The sequence below is a fragment of the Paracoccidioides lutzii genome, assembly GCF_000150705.2.
Source record: "Paracoccidioides lutzii Pb01 unplaced genomic scaffold supercont2.29, whole genome shotgun sequence".
Lineage (NCBI taxonomy): Eukaryota > Fungi > Ascomycota > Eurotiomycetes > Onygenales > Ajellomycetaceae > Paracoccidioides > Paracoccidioides lutzii.
Window position 1 is genome coordinate 4,495 of NW_015440975.1, and position 17,700 is coordinate 22,194.

Sequence of the window (17,700 nt, forward strand, 5' to 3'; positions counted from 1 at the left end):
ACTCTGTCGGATGGTTCGCATACGTCACTGTGCCATCCCTTACTCTGCCATCTGCTATTCTTTTGATATTCTATGCTATTTCATTTTCATTTGCGTTTTCATTGATGCATCTTGCTAACGATATCTTTTCTATACAGAGTCTCCTTGTTTTCCATTTGCTTTGACATTTGATATCTACTCATAATACCCACCTCTCCTTTACCTGTTGGTGTTGGTGATAATGGGCTGTGCTATTTCACGAGCCAAAATTTCAGTGCAGTCACGTACGAGTCGGGTTGAATATCGCAATCTGTCTTTCAACGAGACTGAGCTGGACAGGACTATGAGTATTGTGACGGGCTGGGCCGGGCTGACCTACATCATTCCCTCCCTCATTCGCCCGATACCTGTACAATAACCCCATAAACTATATGGAAACCATGAATACCCCAACATATAACACCCAATACTTAAATGGATACTAAAGGAAAGGAAATATAGATACGACTACCTTTTCAAGCTCCTCCTGATCGGCGACTCCGGTGTAGGCAAGTCATGCTTGTTGCTGCGGTTTGCGGATGATACGTATACCGAGAGTTATATTTCGACGATTGGAGTGGATTTCGTAAGTGGTTTCTTTTTTCTCTTTCTTTGTCTTTGTCTTCGTGTTTTGTGTTTTGTGTAGTTTTCTGGCTCGTTTGTGATGGTGGTTGGTTGGTTGATTGGTTGTGGAATGAGGGTGAAAAGGAAACAAGGCTGGGGAAGTTGGCTTCTTGCTTTGCCTTTGAATGTGCTGAGTTAGATGGGTTGAATGGGGTTTTGATTCATTATGCCTATGCGGAGACCCAATTAATTTGACGACATTATACATGGATCAGAATAGCTAATCCTCCCATTTTCACTCTAGAAAATCCGAACAATCGAGCTGGACGGCAAAACTGTCAAACTCCAAATCGTACGTGTCAACCTCTCCTTCCGTCACTGGTTCACTCCAACGTCCCCATCATCCAACAAATGATCCTACATAAAACTAACATTTGTGTACTACAGTGGGACACAGCCGGCCAGGAACGTTTCCGAACCATCACATCCTCCTACTACCGCGGCGCACATGGCATCTGCATCGTCTACGACGTGACGGACATGGACTCCTTCAACAACGTGAAGCAATGGCTGCAGGAGATCGACCGCTATGCCACCGAAGGCGTGAATAAATTGCTCGTCGGCAATAAGAGTGATATGGAGGATAAGAAGGCGGTTGAGTATACGGTTGCTAAGGTTAGTTCTTTATTTTTTTATTTTTTATTTATTATTTTATTTATTTTTATTTTATTTTTTTATTCTTGCGTCTTGAGAGATAAATCCAATTTCCCACCAAACCGTTCTTTTTTCGGGACTTGGGTTTTGCCTTTTGCTAACAATAACAAACAGGAATTCGCTGATTCCCTAGGCATTCCCTTCCTGGAGACGTCCGCCAAGAGTGCGTCGAATGTCGAGCAGGCGTTCTTGACCATGGCGAGACAGATTAAGGAGCGCATGGGCACTGCGACCGTGAATAATAAGCCGACTGTGCAGGTTGGACAGGGGCAGGGAGTGCAGTCTGGGTCTGCGAGCGGGTGCTGTTAAGGGGTTGTGTGTGGCGGACGTTGAGGGCTGAGGCTGATGGGATGGTGATGGCGATGGCGATTGGGGCGGGGTAGATGAACGTGTGTTATGTATGGGATCGATGGGATGGGTGCGGGTGGTGTTTTCGCTGCTGACGATTTGTTGCTGGGTAGGTGGGTGTTGGGCGGGGTTGTTAGATGGGATAGGACGGGATTGGATGGGATTGGGGATACGCTGTGCTCGGCCTTCCGTTTTACCATGTCGTCCCCTCTCTATACACCCCATCCACCTCCCTCAATGCCCTTCCGCGTGAAATCAAAAGACTTTCCAAACACAAGCCACCTTTGCAATATCTATTACAAGCCCAAGCCCAAACTCAAGCAAAAGCTACGGATGGAAAACTTTCTAAAATAGACCACAACACGAAGGAAAGGCTTTCCCTTTTCATGTGATTTCCATCCATTCATCCATTCAAAGCAGAGCACCAAGGATTTCATTTTCTTTTCTTCACTACTCGTCTTCATCACACCCGGGGGAGGGCTTCTCCATCAATGTCGTTCGAGTCAAGAAATGGGTTGTTTTTTCTCTTGCTTTCCCCTTTGGCCCCGCTGGACATCAACTAGCATACACTTCCTTTCCCCCCGGCCCATCATTCCCCATCAATCGACTCGCCCGCTGACTTTTACCCCTCCTTCTGACATGAGCAATGCACAGCATCCCCTACTTATTCCCCTGGCAGATTTGAGTTTCCCTTGGACGTTGGAGTGTGTGTGGTGGAGTGGAGTTGGACTGGAATGGCTGTTCCTACCTTAACCTTCAACAGTTCTGTTTTTATCTTTTTCTTTTTGCCCGTTGTATTTTTTCCGTTAGATGTTAATGCTAAATCTCCCTTCCTCTGAGTCCTTGATGTTTGATTGATTTATTTTTGTTTTGCTTAGTTCTGTTTTTGAAATCTTTTCCTGACTGCAAACTTCTTTTATATCATAAACCTGGACCCCATTCATTATTCCTCCCACTATTACCGATCTACCGATCTGATGTCTTTAGAAAGCTCATGGGTTTTTATTTTATCTTCTCACGTTACTAAATTTGATATACTATAATTTTTATTTTTTTTTATTTTTTTATTTTTATTTTTTTTTTTTTTGCCTCTTTCTAGGTTCCGCTAACCATTGTTTATAGATAACTTTTTGAGTGATGCATTCATTATATTAATGGTATATATATAGATAGATTTGCTGTGATGCTGTCTGATGTCTATATTGCTTTAAAGATAGAAAGAGATAGAGAGTGTGTGGTATATTATAAAAGTTATCTCCCTCTTCTAATCTGGTTTTTATAAATGTCTCTTCACAGAATCGCATCGCAATAAATGAAAGTGAGAAACTGTATACAATCGGTCCTTTCTCTTTCTACACCTGTAGCAAACGGCAAATGTCAGAGGAAAGCCTCATGCATAAGATGAGGACTTGAGAATACAACTCTCTCCAGCCTTCTAAGTGTTTTTCTTCAGCTTAGCAAAATTGTGTTTCTGTGTTTCTGCGCCAGCATGAAGCGAGTGGGGAACTGCTTCAACTATATCCAACATTTACTCTGTCCATCCATTCATGCTATCGTTGTTAGTTAAATAAGCAAACTATGGAACGGGCTGCGTTTCAGCTTTCCCGGCCCAAAAGCCAGCCGAGGCATCAGTCCCGGCTAAACGTCATCTGCAACATTCTTTGTTAACTAATAACCAACCCACGAGTTGGGTTCCTCGACCGAAAGCTTCATTCTGTGCCGATGCATTCTCGTCAAGCTCTCGTCCCCGTCTTCCAAGGAAACAATATATATATATATATATATATATACGGAAAATATTTTTAACTAAAGGGCTCACTGCTTTTCTCTTCCCGCTGCCCACTTCCGCTCCTTTCCAACGCAGACCAACCTGATTAAACAAACATCCGTCCCGTGCCCGTCCCGTGCCATCCGCTCCGCTCTTTTATATATCCTGTATATACAATACGACTGCACTGTGCGAAGCCAAATCCCATAATGTCCCAGCCCGTATCGAAAGAGCAGCAGCAGAGGGCGGTTGCTGCCGCTGCCTCCGCCCCCGTCGCACAGCAGAGTGATAACATCGCTCATGCCCTCGCTGGCGCTGGAGGTGGTATATTGTCCATGATTCTGACGTGAGTTGGCTAAAACTCTGTTGTTTTTTGTTTACAAACTTCGCATTTTCATATTTATGGTACCTACCTTGTGGGCAATGCGTATGCGCATGTGCATTTTTCTTCCACAAATCCTCAACCGTCAACGCTCAACCCCCAACCCCCCGACCCCCTTCCTCTTACACTCAGCTCATTCACAACCCATCTAACAACTCCACCCAGCTATCCCTTAATAACCCTCTCAACCCGCGCCCAAGTCGAATCAACCCGCACATCGACCACCACCCTCTCAGCAGTCCGCCACATCCTTGCCCGCGAAGGCTTCCGCGGCCTCTACGCCGGCCTCGAATCCGCCCTCTTTGGCATCTCCGTCACAAATTTCGTCTACTACTACTGGTACGAGTGGACCCGCTCCGCCTTCGAGAAAGCAGCCATGAAAGCCGGCCGCGCGTCGAAGAAACTCACCACGGCCGAGTCCATGATTGCAGGTGCCATCGCGGGAAGCGCGACGGTGCTGCTTACGAATCCGATATGGGTGGTTAATACGAGGATGACGGCGGGGAGAAAGGGGGAGGAAAAGGGGGGTGATGAGGAGGTTGGAAAGGGGAACGGGAAACCGAAGCCGAAATCAACCCTCGCGACGCTAATGGAGCTACTGCGCACGGAGGGGCCGACGGCGCTCTTCTCCGGCGTCCTGCCCGCGCTTATCCTCGTTATCAATCCGATATTGCAGTATACGTTCTTCGAGCAGTTGAAGAATGTGCTCGAGAAGCGGAGGCGGATTACGCCTACCGATGCGTTTTACCTGGGCGCGTTGGGCAAGTTGCTGGCGACGAGTATTACGTATCCATATATTACGGTGAAGAGTCGGATGCATGTTGCTGGCAAGGGCAAGGGCACGGGGAAGGAGGAGGGGAAGAAGGCGAGTTTGAATGAGACTATGATGGGGATTGTGAGGGAAGAGGGATGGGGGGGCTTGTATAAGGGTGTGTATTTTTGCTTTCTTTTGGAGCGGTTGTCTGTTTGGTTTGTGGGGAATTGTACTGACCGGATTAATGCTAGGTATCGGGCCCAAGGTCAGCCAGAGCGTGCTCACGGCTGCGTTCTTGTTCGCGTTTAAGGATGTGCTGTATGATAGCATGGTTACCCTGCGCAGACGGAGTCTTCTGAGGTAAGAAGGGCAGGTCCGTTTATGGGACTTAAGGAAATTCTATTCAATTACAGAGTACGTTGCCCTTTTCCTTTAGGAGGAAGTACAAATGTCAATTTTAGTCATGTACTCATCAGAAGAAACATAGACTTTTTTTTTTTTTTCTATTTATTTTTTTTATACTGTGGTCGGATAACAGGGTTTGTATTTTCTCATCTCTGTGTTTAGAATTTGGTAGATTGAGAGGGAAGAATGAGCTAGAAGGAAGAAACTAGCAACAAAACAAGAGAATGCATTCTTCTTCTTAAATAGTTGATGTTGTATATATATATAATTTTACATATTTTTGTTTCATTTTTGTATATATAAATTTATGTCAGTTGAATGCTTTTCTCACTTTCTATCTTTTGCTTATTGTTCTTTTAATTGATAAATCTTGATCATCAGCATGATGAGAGATTGATCAATAAAATTTTAGCAATGTAGATAGTGACTTCAGAGTTCAAAAAATTATTTTAATAAATAATTTATAATAATTCACTTCTTTACTGTAAATAATATAACTATATATATATTTTTTAAAAAAAATAAAAAAATATTAAAAAAATATATTTAATAAATATATTTATTTATTAAATTATTTAAATATATTAAATTTTTTTTATTTATGAAGAAGTTTTTTTAATTGAAAATAAATTAAAATTTTAAATATGAAATATTTACTAAATACTTTTTATATTTTTCATTAGCTAATATAATTAAAACTTGAATATGACTATTTTAAATTTTATTTAAAAAAATTAAAAATTTTATCAGTGTAAATAAATATAAATTTTATAATTTTATTAAAATTTTATATTATAATTAATAAATTATTTATTAAATAAATAGTTTTAAAAAGAAATTAAAAAAAATTTTCTCTATTAATCAATTAAATATATTTATTAAACTGAGAATAAAGTTATTAATTGATTATATAGAGAAAATAAAAACTGTTTTTAAAGAATATATTTTAAAATTAAATAAAAATTTTATTTAATTTATATTATTAATAAATATTAAAGTTTAAAAATTATTTTATTAAATATTTTCTTTTATTATTATTAATTTTATTATTATTAATTTATTTTTATATCTATTTATATTTTATTATTAAAATTTTTTAAAATGTTAATATAATTATTTTTTCATCATATAATTATCTTTTATTAATTGACTTTTATTTTTATTTACTTTTTTTATTTTTGTAAGTTTTTTTATTTTTTAATTTTTTTTTTAATTAAATTAAGTATATATAACTATATTTTCTATAATATATTTGATTAAATACTGTATTATTTTAAGATAAAACTATATAATTTTATGTATAAAATTATGTATGTTAATCAGATTTACAAGAGAGTTAAATCTTAGTATAACTATATAAATATTATAATTGTTAACTGTATACATTACAAATAAAGAATAATAGTATCAATAAAATAAATATGTTTTGCTTATTTCAATTACTTTTCATATTTGAAAGTACTTGCTTCATTTATCATATACTTATATAATTATTACTAATCATATGACAAATAAGATGAAATTTAACTTATTGGTAACTGCAATATTGTAATAAAATATTTCAATATATATATATAATATAATTTCTTTATAAGAATTATATAATTATACTAAAGAAAAACTGAAATATTATAATTAATAATTAATTATTTTATATAAATATAAATTAATAATAATTAATTTTTTTTATAATATAATAATATAATTATAATATAAAAATATTTATATTTTTAATTTTATTATCTTATATTATAGTATTTATTTTTTTTATAAATGAAAATATTTTTATTAATATATAAAATAATTTAAAAATTTAAATTTTAATATAATTATAAAAATTTAATTATAAATAAATTTTATAATAAATTTTATTTTATTTTAATATTAATAATATTAATAAATTATTAATTAAATTATAAAATAAAAATTTTAATATAATTTTTATATTTAAATATTTAAAATTTATATTAAAATTTAATTAATTAATATATATAAAAATATAAATAAATATATAAATATATAAATTAAAAAATTTATAATAATAAATTAAATAAAAATTAAATAAAAATAATTATTAAATTAAATTAATATATTAAAAATAAAAATAAATTAAAATAAATTAAAATAATAATAATTTATAAATTTAATAATAAAATATTAATATAATATTTAAAATTAATTTTTAATTATATATAAAAAATATTAATATATTAAATAATTTATATTTATATTTGTTAATTTTAATAAAAGTTTTATATATATTTTTAATCTTATATAATAAAATTTAAAAAAATAATTTTTTTACTCTTATTTAAAATTTTAAACTTTATAGACATATAAACTATAAAAGTAGCTCAAACTTTAAAATTTTATAACAAAAATAATTTTATTACTAAGTTACAACTAGTCTAAAATAAATAAACAATTAACTTGATTTTTTTAAAATTTACAATAACATTTAATCTTATTTATAAACTATATAGTTAGTTAATAGGGTTAAAATTCTTACTAATCTAATTGAATTCGGGTAAATGAATTCAGATGAGCGAGTTCGAATGAGCAATATATAACTGTATAACTGTATAACTGTATAAGCGAGTATAAAAACATCATATTCTCATGTAAGAAGGATCAATCACTTTCGAGTCTCCAAGGAACCCGCGCGGGAAATCCCGTGATAGGTAGTTACCCACTGGATTTGACAGATATCTGTCTGACTAAGCAGTGATGCGCCACGACTAACAACTAACTAACTAGTTAACTGCAGTTAACTAGTTAGATGGTTGGACGCGCCCCAAAAATACATTAACTGGCACATCGGACGCTGCTCAAAGTTCAAGCTCTATACACACGGGTAACCCTCCAAACACGGACGCGTCGAGGTATACATACGATATCGCATGTGTTTTGATGGATAGCTAGTTAGGTAAGTGAGTTTTCTTCTGGACATTTCTACCTTGGCAGGCTAGGCGTGGCTGGGAGGAGAGGGACTCCGCTGTGTATGATGCATACCGCTCTTCCTTGCAGTGCGGCCCAGTTAGTTACGCTATGAGGGTGTTGAAAAGCGTCGCGTTTTTTGTTTTGCTGGCGGACTCTTTTGTCTATAGATATATATACTTTTTGACACTCTTGATCAACTCGTCATAGTCAGGTATATTATATTGATCCTCGTTGCTTGGTATGATTAGGGCCACTGTCTCCCTGGGGTTTCTTCGTTACATCAACGCACTTGAGAAGGGGGCCATTCATCATTTCCAAGCGCCGGATATTGAGGATAGGGGTCAATTGAGTCTCTATATTTGCACACTTTGATATTTCTGGCTTCCGGCCCTTGAGCGGGGATTGGCGTCGAAGCTTTTGAGGGTTACGTACTGTACGTCCACCAATTGTGCTGCATCTGACGTACGATCTTTATCTCTAAACGCCCGGATAAGAAGGGATATTAACCTTTCAATTTCTGGCTGGCTTTGATACACCCTGTAATCATTTCCAATGGTTCCCCCCAACTGAGCCAGATATCCTGACGACATTGATTTTATTCCCCGACACGCCTATGTCTTATCTTCAATCGAACATCGATTTTCTGAATACACGGACGATATATAATAAGAATGATAGGCTTCTCGAGTCCTTCCCTGCTCATATTCGGAGACTGAAATCTCAAGGAAAGATGTCGCAACATGCACAGGCGTCCCCGCCTCCGCCTCCTACTGATGCGGGAAGACGGGCGGTAAGTTTGCGAAATATATTTGTCTCATTTCCTACGCGTATCCATTTTTCGTCCGTTCTAATTGGTCGTTTTGTTTTCAGGTGCCTATGAAAGCTAGACGGGGGGGTATTAGTTTAGGTGGGAAGCGCAAGTTATCTCAAAGTGAACTGTTTCGTCGACCGGGAACTATCTATCTCCCATCTCAATCCTACCACCACCACCATCACCACCATCACCACCGCCAACAACAACAACAACAACAACAACAACAACAACAACAGTCGTCGCAGATAGCTTCTGAGAATGTTCCGGAAGCATCGACATCATTGACAGCGTGTGTGAAAACTGATGCATCCACAAACAACCAGCCGAGTGCGATTGTTCAGTCGGCATCATTGACAAGAGGGTTCTCGCCAGAGCCGGATTTGGATGACAGAGATTCATTGGATAAAAGGGCGCAATCCTTGCTCCATCAATTTCTTTGTACCAGCTCAGCGAAGTTAATGAAATGGGCTGATTCTGGGCTTAGGTCAGAGCCAGAGTCGCGTAATTCACAAGCAAAAGCGCCACGGACTGCTGATGGTGAAGTTAAGAAGAATATTCTTGGTGCTGAGGTTTTTCTCGGGGGAGAAGAAGACGTTGACTCGAAGAAAGTTGTTGATTCTGAGAAGTTTCATTCAAATGAAAGTCTCTCGGGGAGAGCTCACGATTCTCAATGTTCTGGTGTTATGCACAATAGTGTAGCAACACCCGCAGCAACAACACCACCAAAGAATCATGTCAATCTACCCAGCAAAAACACCCCGCCGTTTCCAGGAATATCCGCTCAGAATCATACGCAGGATCTGAACAACGAACAACACAATGCTGTGTTACCTGAACTGGCTGGCATTGCCAGCTCCTCTACAGCCTCGAAAATCCAAAGTGCTTTGTCTGGCTTAGCAACAACAACTCCACCCTCATATCCCGTTCCTACTGTTGTTGTACTTCAACGTCCTCCCCCGGAAGTCTTTATCAAACCAGGTTTACGAGCGTCTTCAACTTCCTTGTCCACAAACCTGCCGGAGAAGCATCCAAGGAAAAAGCCAGGACCAAAACTTAAAATGGCCCGTTCTGACTGCAGCACCAGCTCCTTTATTCCGTCAGAATGCCCAAGTGAGACTTCTGTACGACGTCCCCGGCGCGCTCGTACTGCGCCAATTAATTACTACGCCAAACGTCCCGGATTTTATGGGTATAAGGATGAGGAGGAAGGTGAGGAAGAAACACGAGCTCCCGAACCTATTAAATCACCAGATGATAGCCACAAGGAAACCACATTGAATGACCAACTCGCTCCAGTTCCTGAATCTACACGCCCTCCATTTCGTTCAGAATACCGCTCTGGCTATTTGCAAGTGGAGAAGTCGCCGTTAACCGAAGTTGTTTCCAATATGTTTGAGAAATACGCTCCGTACTGTTCACAAGATGCGAGAAAAGGGTATGGTAAGAGATGCGAGAATGAGAAGCTTGACGAAGACGATCCGGAGGGACAAGTGATACATGTAGATTTCGATCAACGGGAAATGGAAGGGCTATATCTTGCCATGACAGGAAAATTACCTGCTGAATCCGATGTCCCGCTGCCGGACCAGCTTATTCATGCCGCTCGTAAATTTTTCCCAAAACCGCGAGAGCAAAAGGCCTTGGTTGGGAAGATTTTCTATCTCAATGTTATTCGCAAGTCCCTGCTTGAGATAACTGATAATCCAATCGCACTCCTGCTTCATCTGCGTCAGAAAAACAATTCATGGCGTAAAGTCGATAAAGTACCCAGTGTACAGACAATAATGCGGATCGTTTCTCATATCCCTCTAGTTTTCAATTTGCAGGAGGAACAGCCCAATCGCGTTCATTCTGTTCGTTATATCCAACAGGCTGTGCAGCGCATAAGCGACGATGACTTTGATTACTTGGTATCAGTGCTGCCTCACATGGACTTTTTCAAATTTCGCAGAAAACAACATATTCGTGCTTTTTTATCAGACGCTGCACAAGGGCTTATTTCATCTACTCCGCACCTTTTACGGGCAATATCCTCTAATGCTGCATACCCGTCCCCCGATTACGATTCCATGAGGCCTTCAGCTTTACTCCGCGGACGTGAATTAGGCGAGATGGTCTATCGACGGAAGACCCCTATCAATCGAAAGCTCCAGATGAACAAAAGTTTGGAACTCTGGAAGCGTTGGAAAGGCGCGTCGAATGACGTTGTGGTTCTTGCATGGTCTCCTGATGGTACGCGCTTTGCTGCTGGCGCCGCAGCTCAGTCCGATGAGCATAATATGATGTATAACCGGAATAACAATTTGCTGCTGGGAGACTTAACTTGTAATTCATTGAAAGAACTTCCCGATCACCGTACCCCGCGGCCCGCACCGCACAATGTTACGGACCCCAACCTCTACATGTCTGTCAGCGCTGTCCATTGGCGCGATGATTCGCTATATACTGCCAGCTATGACAGCACTGTTAAGGTATGGGACGTCTCGACGCATTCTGGGGCAAGGTGTGTTAATACCCTCCGACACCATGGACGGGTTACGGTTATGGCTGTATCGAAATCCGGCATCGTTGCAACGGGCTGTGATCCCGCCTCTCATATCAAACTCTGGAATAAATCCGAAGACGGTCGTGATTACAGCCCCTTTGAACTGGCGTGTCATCCGACGAAAAACGTGGAAATGGTACCCTCTTCCCTGACCTGGGGCCCATTCTCCGCAGACAACTTTCTTGTCGCCGGGCTGGCTGGGCGCAACGATGAGAATTACAGAAATGGCTATCTTGCCGTCTGGCAGATGGGCGAAGCAGCGCCCATTCCCTTAGCGGTATCGCCTAATTCCCAGAACGTGTTTGACGCGGTATGGCACCCGACGGAGCGCATTTTTGCAACTGGCAACTCAGTGCCATTCACAGTTAGTACGCTGGGTCTTGCGAGGTCGACTCGCTCGATGGTCCGAGTCTATGACCCGCTGAGATCTAGGGCTTTGATATTCTATGAATGTCCGGCGCTTGATATTAATGACGTCACCTTTTGTCCCGCTAATCCCAATTATATCACCGCCAGCTGTACCGATGGGGTTACGTATGTGTGGGATTATCGAAATCCTGGCCAAGTTCTTCACAGACTATCTCACGGCACACCGATCTTGGAGCAAAATACAACTGTTTCTCGAGAACAGCATGATACCGGTGTGCGCATGGCGCTGTGGAGGAATAACTGGATCGACCAGTTTTATACCGGGGGTTCGGACGGCGTTCTTAAGAAATGGAACATTCTCAGGGCACCGGAGGATGTACTTGTTGAAAATACCGCGAGTTTTGATCAGGGGATCATGTCTGGTGCTTTCTCTCCCGATTTCACCAACTTACTTGTTGGAGATAGCTGTGGGAGTATTCATGTGATATCTAGTGCCCCGTTTTCCCGCGAGGGTGGGGAAACTCTGGCCTACGAGCCTGCTGATAAAGACAGGGCCTCGGAGGATGATGAAAACCTGGGCACCAAAACTGCACAGGAACTCCTCTCCTCCGGCAAGCTGAGTCGCCATCCCATATTTGGCGTTGGTCAGGGTCCCCGCTATGACGGTCCCTTTGCCGCCTGGGCAAGGGCGCCAGGAACTCCCAGAGAACTCCTGCCAAGTACGCCTCTACTTCCGGACGTCCGGGCTACGCAGCTCTACGGGCCGTCCGTTAATACTCGTCATCAACTTGATAGCGACGGCAAGAAACAACTGTCCGCTCGGATACGGGTGGCCATAGCTCAGAACCAGCTGCGAGGGAAAAATAAACGGAAGGGAAGCGAAGATGCTGAAGAAGACGCTACGTTCAGGTCTTCTTCTGCCCATTCCTCTTCATCGTCTTTTTCGAGACCTCCCCCTCCTTCAAGGTTTTCTACTATTTCCCCGTCCCTATTTGTTTCGCATAGGTATGCAGATCATACGCATCAGTTCATCAGCATGCTCTCGGATGACGATGAGCCGGACCCTTCTGTTTCCTATGCATCTTCGTCATCATCTTCTGTCCGTTCTTCATCGCGCTCTACGGCTGCAGTTCGGATCAAGAACAAATTACCGTCGACCAGCGCGAGCGCTGTTGATCTTACTATTTGTTCTGAGGATCAGGAGGTTGAGAAGCTATGCGAGCTTATGGAGGATGACTACTGGTGGCCGCGCAGTTGCGATGTGGATCCGAATATTCGCGCAGAATAGGTATTGCTTGGGTGTTCAATGGATGGGTTATTGGAATTTTACTCCTCGAGCGATAGAGGATGCCGCTTAGATGGTGTCCTTTTTTTGCGCGTGTTTGCCTGTTTGTTTCCTCTTCATTTTTCTTTCCATGTTGCAATGAGCTACGATTTGTGTGTTGTTATTATGAGCGTATGATTAGTTCGGTTTCGGTTATGTCATTTTATGTTTTTGTTCCTCAATTAAATTTCTCCCATAGTATGCTTGCATTTTCACAGACAGTTTACCTACGCAAAAATCCCAGCTTTCAAAGGCGCAACTGGCCCCTATCCATTAAGTCACACTTCGCAAAAACCCAAGCTGCCACCCCAACCACCAGCGGAACCAGGACAAACGGTGAACCCACAATACATCTCAACCCCTTCATCATAACATCATACTGCACCCTCTTCATAAACTCCGCAAACTCCTTACTCTCATTCAAAACGGAAACTCCACCTCCGGCCCCGGCACTTCCTTGCCCAAAAACTTACACAACGGCTCCCAGCCACTGCCTAGCTTATACTCCAGCAGCCGCTCCTTGGGCACAATACGGCGGATCATCGCATAGTGTCTGCGATATGTGTCCTTCGCATTGCGGTACAGGCCTGCGCGATTTGAGGCGTTGAACATGGCATACTCAAGCTTGACCATTAGTGTTGCGGGGCGAGCGGCTAGGAAGGGGTCTAGCATGTAGCGGATAAAGAGGACGGTCCAGGTGTAGCCGGCGGAGAGGACGTAGGTGCTGAAGGAGTGGTACCATTTTTCGATGTCGCGGTCGACGAGGATTACTTTGGCCTGTGTGGTGCGCTTTGTATCAATGCTTTGCGCTCGATGGGACCCCTCCGTTTCAATTTCAATCGCGGAGTTCCAGCTCTCTAAATGCTCTACCCAGGATACCATCCTTCCCCCGGGCCTCCTCTCTCAAAACCCCTTCTCCTCAATTCCAAATAAATCTACATACCTCCGGATACATATCCACAAACTCCTCCGAAAACCCAATAACCGGCATATCCGACAGGACGTGAAAGTCGTCCAGGAACGCATCGTAGTCCTCGCGCGCTAGCGGCTTGCCCTTGCCGTAGAATTTGGCATCAATGGCTCGCTCCCATTGCACCTGGTCGCTTGTGCGCTCGACGAAGTCAAAGCCATGGTACGTGCGCAGACCGAGGATTTGGTAGGCGGCCATCATGGAGACGGAGCCGGTGCGTGGCATGCTGAGATGGAGGACTTCGAGGGGGGAGGTGCGGATGCTTGTGTGGGAGGGGGGTTTGGGTTTGAGTTTTAAGGGCATGGTGGGCTTTGAAGGAAAGATATTCTACTGCCCTTTTCGAGGGAAGAGGGGAGGGAGAAGGTTGCGGTGGTTGGGTGGCTTATGGGTTGAGGTTTGTTATAGTTATTTGAATGGTGGACAACGATGTATGAAACCTGACTAGAATTGAGGATGGGGATGTCAATAATTGATTGCTTGAATCACGACAAAGGATAGCTTTTTATGTACTGTTCATAGACTATTTTCTTCAAGTTCTAGTTATGAATTCGGAGTTGCTGGTACTCCGAGCATGTCAGCTCGCAATTCCAGGTATCAGCCTATTTCGCACTTACAGCCCGATGCACCGTATCAATCCCCCCGACGCGATTCCAAGGATGCTGTCCTTAAGAGCGGGGATATGTTCTACTAATATTGAAGCTCTCAGCTGTAGCTAGACAGATTGACATCTTGAAATTTCCAACTTTTAGGTCTGCAATGGTTCAAGTGAACAAGTTGACCTGGGCATAGCTGGGAGATGGACTAGTTAGTTAACTATAACTAACTAGTTGTCAGATATCAGCATTTAGCAATGAAGCTATCCCAGAAATACTAAACAGTTCTCACCACGCCGGCACTTCAATTGTTATCTCTTATATGAAACCGTCACTTATATGAAACCTTCTCCCTTTTTTCCTTCTTTCTTTTTCTTTTATTAAGAATAGGGTAATTCAAGTTTCCCAGTATATAAATGTGGTTCAACCTCTCATACAACTTAGTTAGAGAGAGAGGGGGGAGGCAGCATGCAAATAACATACATTCTTTCATACTAATTAGTAGTTAACGTAATCCCCAAGCGAGCAAGCGAGCAATCAATTCGAAATATTATCTAACTCATCCACCTCAACACACAATTATGCCATTAATTCGCAGTAAAAATGCAACAAACTCTATAAATAGAGAGAAGAATTAAACTCATGATATTCATCATTAAAAAGCAAGAAATCTTCAACTTCAGAGACTGCATATCTTCTTAACATATTACACTCTACATTATATCAGAGACTTAAAAGCTAATCTTCAAAAATTAATTTATATGCAAATTCAATTAAAATAAAAAAGACAAAAGAATATCTACTGTATTAATTAATTATAAATCAAATAAATAAGAAAGATTTTTTTTATTTAATAACTATTTTACTTTTATTTTTTTTATATTAATAAAAACTAAATATTAAATTTTATTAAATATTATATAAAATTTTAATATTATTATTTTAATTAATATAATTATAATTAAAATAAATATTTAAATAAAAAGTATTTACAAGTATAAATTTTTAAAATAAAATTATTAAGTATAAAATTCAAATTAAAATACTTATAATATTAATAAAATAAATTTTATAATAAAATATTATATTACTATTAAAGTTATTTTAAATACTAAATATTATAATTAACTAAAGTTTTTATAATTTTAAAATTAAAAATAAATAAGTTTAATTAAAGTTAATATTTTTAAAAAAATTAATTTAATAAAATATTAAAATAATTAATATTAAATATTAATTTTAATATATAAATAGTAATTAACTAAATATTATAATATAATATAATTAATATTATTATTTTTTATTTAAATAATATATAATTATTATTTATAATATCTATATAAATAAATAAAAATTTAATTATTTTATAAATATAGTATATATATATACAAGTTAAAAAATATAATTTTTAAATAAACTTAATAAAAAATAAACTCAGATTAAAAGAATTTTAAATAATATAATTATATTTTTAAATATTAAAAAAATTAATTTTTAAGCTATAAAATAATTATATATAATTTATATATTTTTAATTTTTAATTTTATAATTAAAATTTAAAAAAAAATTATATAAATTATTTTAAAAAAATTTAAAATAAAGCTTCAATAAAAATATTATATATATTTAAAATATCTTTTCTTAAAATAATAAAAATAAAAATCTTAATTTTAATATTTACTATTTACTAGTTAAAATAATATAATGACTAGTAAATAATTAAAAAAATTAATTTCATAGTTATTTTTAACTTTTTACTTATCAGTCTTTATTATTATATATTTTTTATAAAGATCTATGTATTAAATCATAGTAATTATTATATATCTATATTTTAATATTGAACTTCTATAAGTATATTTTTTTTACTATTATTTATTCTTCTGAATAAATAAAAAAATATTATATTATTATTTATTTTATATTAAAAGATTTAAAATAAATTTTTTTTCTTTTATTAATTATTTTTTTTAAATAAATAAAAATTAATTTTTTATTATTTTTATTTTAATATATATTTTTTAAATAATAGAAGATAATTTATATAATTTATTATTATCTTTTAAAATTATATTATTATAAATATTAAATTTTAATATTTCTCTTTTTTTATTTTTTTATTTTTTATATTTATTTATTAATATTTTAACTTATTAGTATAATTGATAAAATATTCTATATATTTAATTCTTAATATGATTATATTTAATAAAAATAAAAATAATAAGCTTTTTGATAGTAAATTAGATTATAATAATAATTATATCAATTTGACTGAAAAATTTAAAAGTGATAATAGTAATAATAATAATAATAATAATTAAAAAAATTAAAAAAATAAATTTTTTTCTTCTGAATATTATAAGATTAAAAAATTAATTTTAATATTATTTAATCTTTAAAAATAATAATTTAAAAAACAGATAATTAATAAAATAAATAAAATTTATAATATTTGATAAATTTATAAAATATAAAAATCTTAAATATTATAAATATATAAAAAAAATTATTATTATTAATTATTTTTAATTTAATTTTTTAAGAAGTTTTTTAATTAAATTTATAATTAATATTATATGTTAGGGAGCGAATGCGAGCTGCATAAGAAGAAAGACTCTCTGCGTTGCTAACTGCTATATAACGAAATACTAAGCTTGATGGGATGAAAGGGGGTGCTGGGGGCCTGCGTGGATTATAACCACCTGCATGGTCGTGTGGTCACGTGATATGGATTAGGCCTAATCGGGCGCCGAGCTTAATCCGACGTCGAGTCTAACCGGGCACCGGCCTTCGGTCGGGCTCGGTCGGACGCTGAGCCTAACATCACCCCCCGGTCTAGGGGCAGGCATGTCCTCATGCCGGTAGGTCGTCATCAACCTCGTCCTTCAGGTAGCTGTCTGTCTCCCATGCCTTCAGCCACTCATCTAGTCGCCTTGGGGGTCCAGCTTTTGTAGGGTTAGCCTCATGGAAGTCGCGTATGGCGTGTGGTGATCCTTTGAAGTCGCGAGCGGGGTACCATGAAGAATCCTCATCAAACCCCTTCCAGCGCACCCGATACTGCAGCTTGCTCCGGCTTATTCTACTGGCCAGTATACGATCTATTTCCCATTCATTCTCACCATCTATTTCAATTGGGTCTGGTGGTCTGATAGTCTGGCCAGGTAGAGGGTCTCTGGAGTCCTTGCGTA

General features: G+C 38.0%; 5 protein-coding genes across 5 annotated transcripts; 3 read left to right on the forward strand and 2 right to left on the reverse strand.

Moving 5' to 3' along the window:
- Positions 1–220: 220 nt before the first annotated feature.
- Positions 221–1,605, forward strand: PAAG_08028 (GTP-binding protein ypt1; the record flags this gene model as incomplete). The annotated part of the gene is made up of 5 exons (XM_015846400.1): positions 221–388; positions 467–604; positions 887–934; positions 1,030–1,257; positions 1,411–1,605. The coding sequence occupies 5 exons, from the start codon at positions 221–223 to the stop codon at positions 1,603–1,605; spliced, it is 777 nt and encodes a 258-aa protein (XP_015700835.1).
- Positions 1,606–3,621: 2,016 nt separating this feature from the next.
- On the forward strand, positions 3,622–4,912 carry PAAG_08029 (peroxisomal membrane protein PMP34; the record flags this gene model as incomplete). The annotated part of the gene is made up of 3 exons (XM_002789916.2): positions 3,622–3,758; positions 3,960–4,723; positions 4,800–4,912. The coding sequence occupies 3 exons, from the start codon at positions 3,622–3,624 to the stop codon at positions 4,910–4,912; spliced, it is 1,014 nt and encodes a 337-aa protein (XP_002789962.1).
- A 3,197-nt stretch (positions 4,913–8,109) lies between these two features.
- On the reverse strand, positions 8,110–8,483 carry PAAG_12488 (hypothetical protein; the record flags this gene model as incomplete). The annotated part of the gene is made up of 2 exons (XM_015847968.1): positions 8,110–8,307; positions 8,331–8,483. The coding sequence occupies 2 exons, from the start codon at positions 8,481–8,483 to the stop codon at positions 8,110–8,112; spliced, it is 351 nt and encodes a 116-aa protein (XP_015702400.1).
- Positions 8,484–8,623: 140 nt separating this feature from the next.
- Positions 8,624–12,909, forward strand: PAAG_08030 (WD repeat-containing protein; the record flags this gene model as incomplete). The annotated part of the gene is made up of 2 exons (XM_002789917.1): positions 8,624–8,683; positions 8,764–12,909. 2 exons carry the CDS (start codon positions 8,624–8,626, stop codon positions 12,907–12,909), a joined length of 4,206 nt encoding a protein of 1,401 aa, XP_002789963.1.
- A 456-nt stretch (positions 12,910–13,365) lies between these two features.
- On the reverse strand, positions 13,366–14,218 carry PAAG_08031 (hypothetical protein; the record flags this gene model as incomplete). The annotated part of the gene is made up of 2 exons (XM_002789918.2): positions 13,366–13,722; positions 13,889–14,218. The coding sequence occupies 2 exons, from the start codon at positions 14,216–14,218 to the stop codon at positions 13,366–13,368; spliced, it is 687 nt and encodes a 228-aa protein (XP_002789964.2).
- Between the last annotated feature and the right edge of the window lie 3,482 nt (positions 14,219–17,700).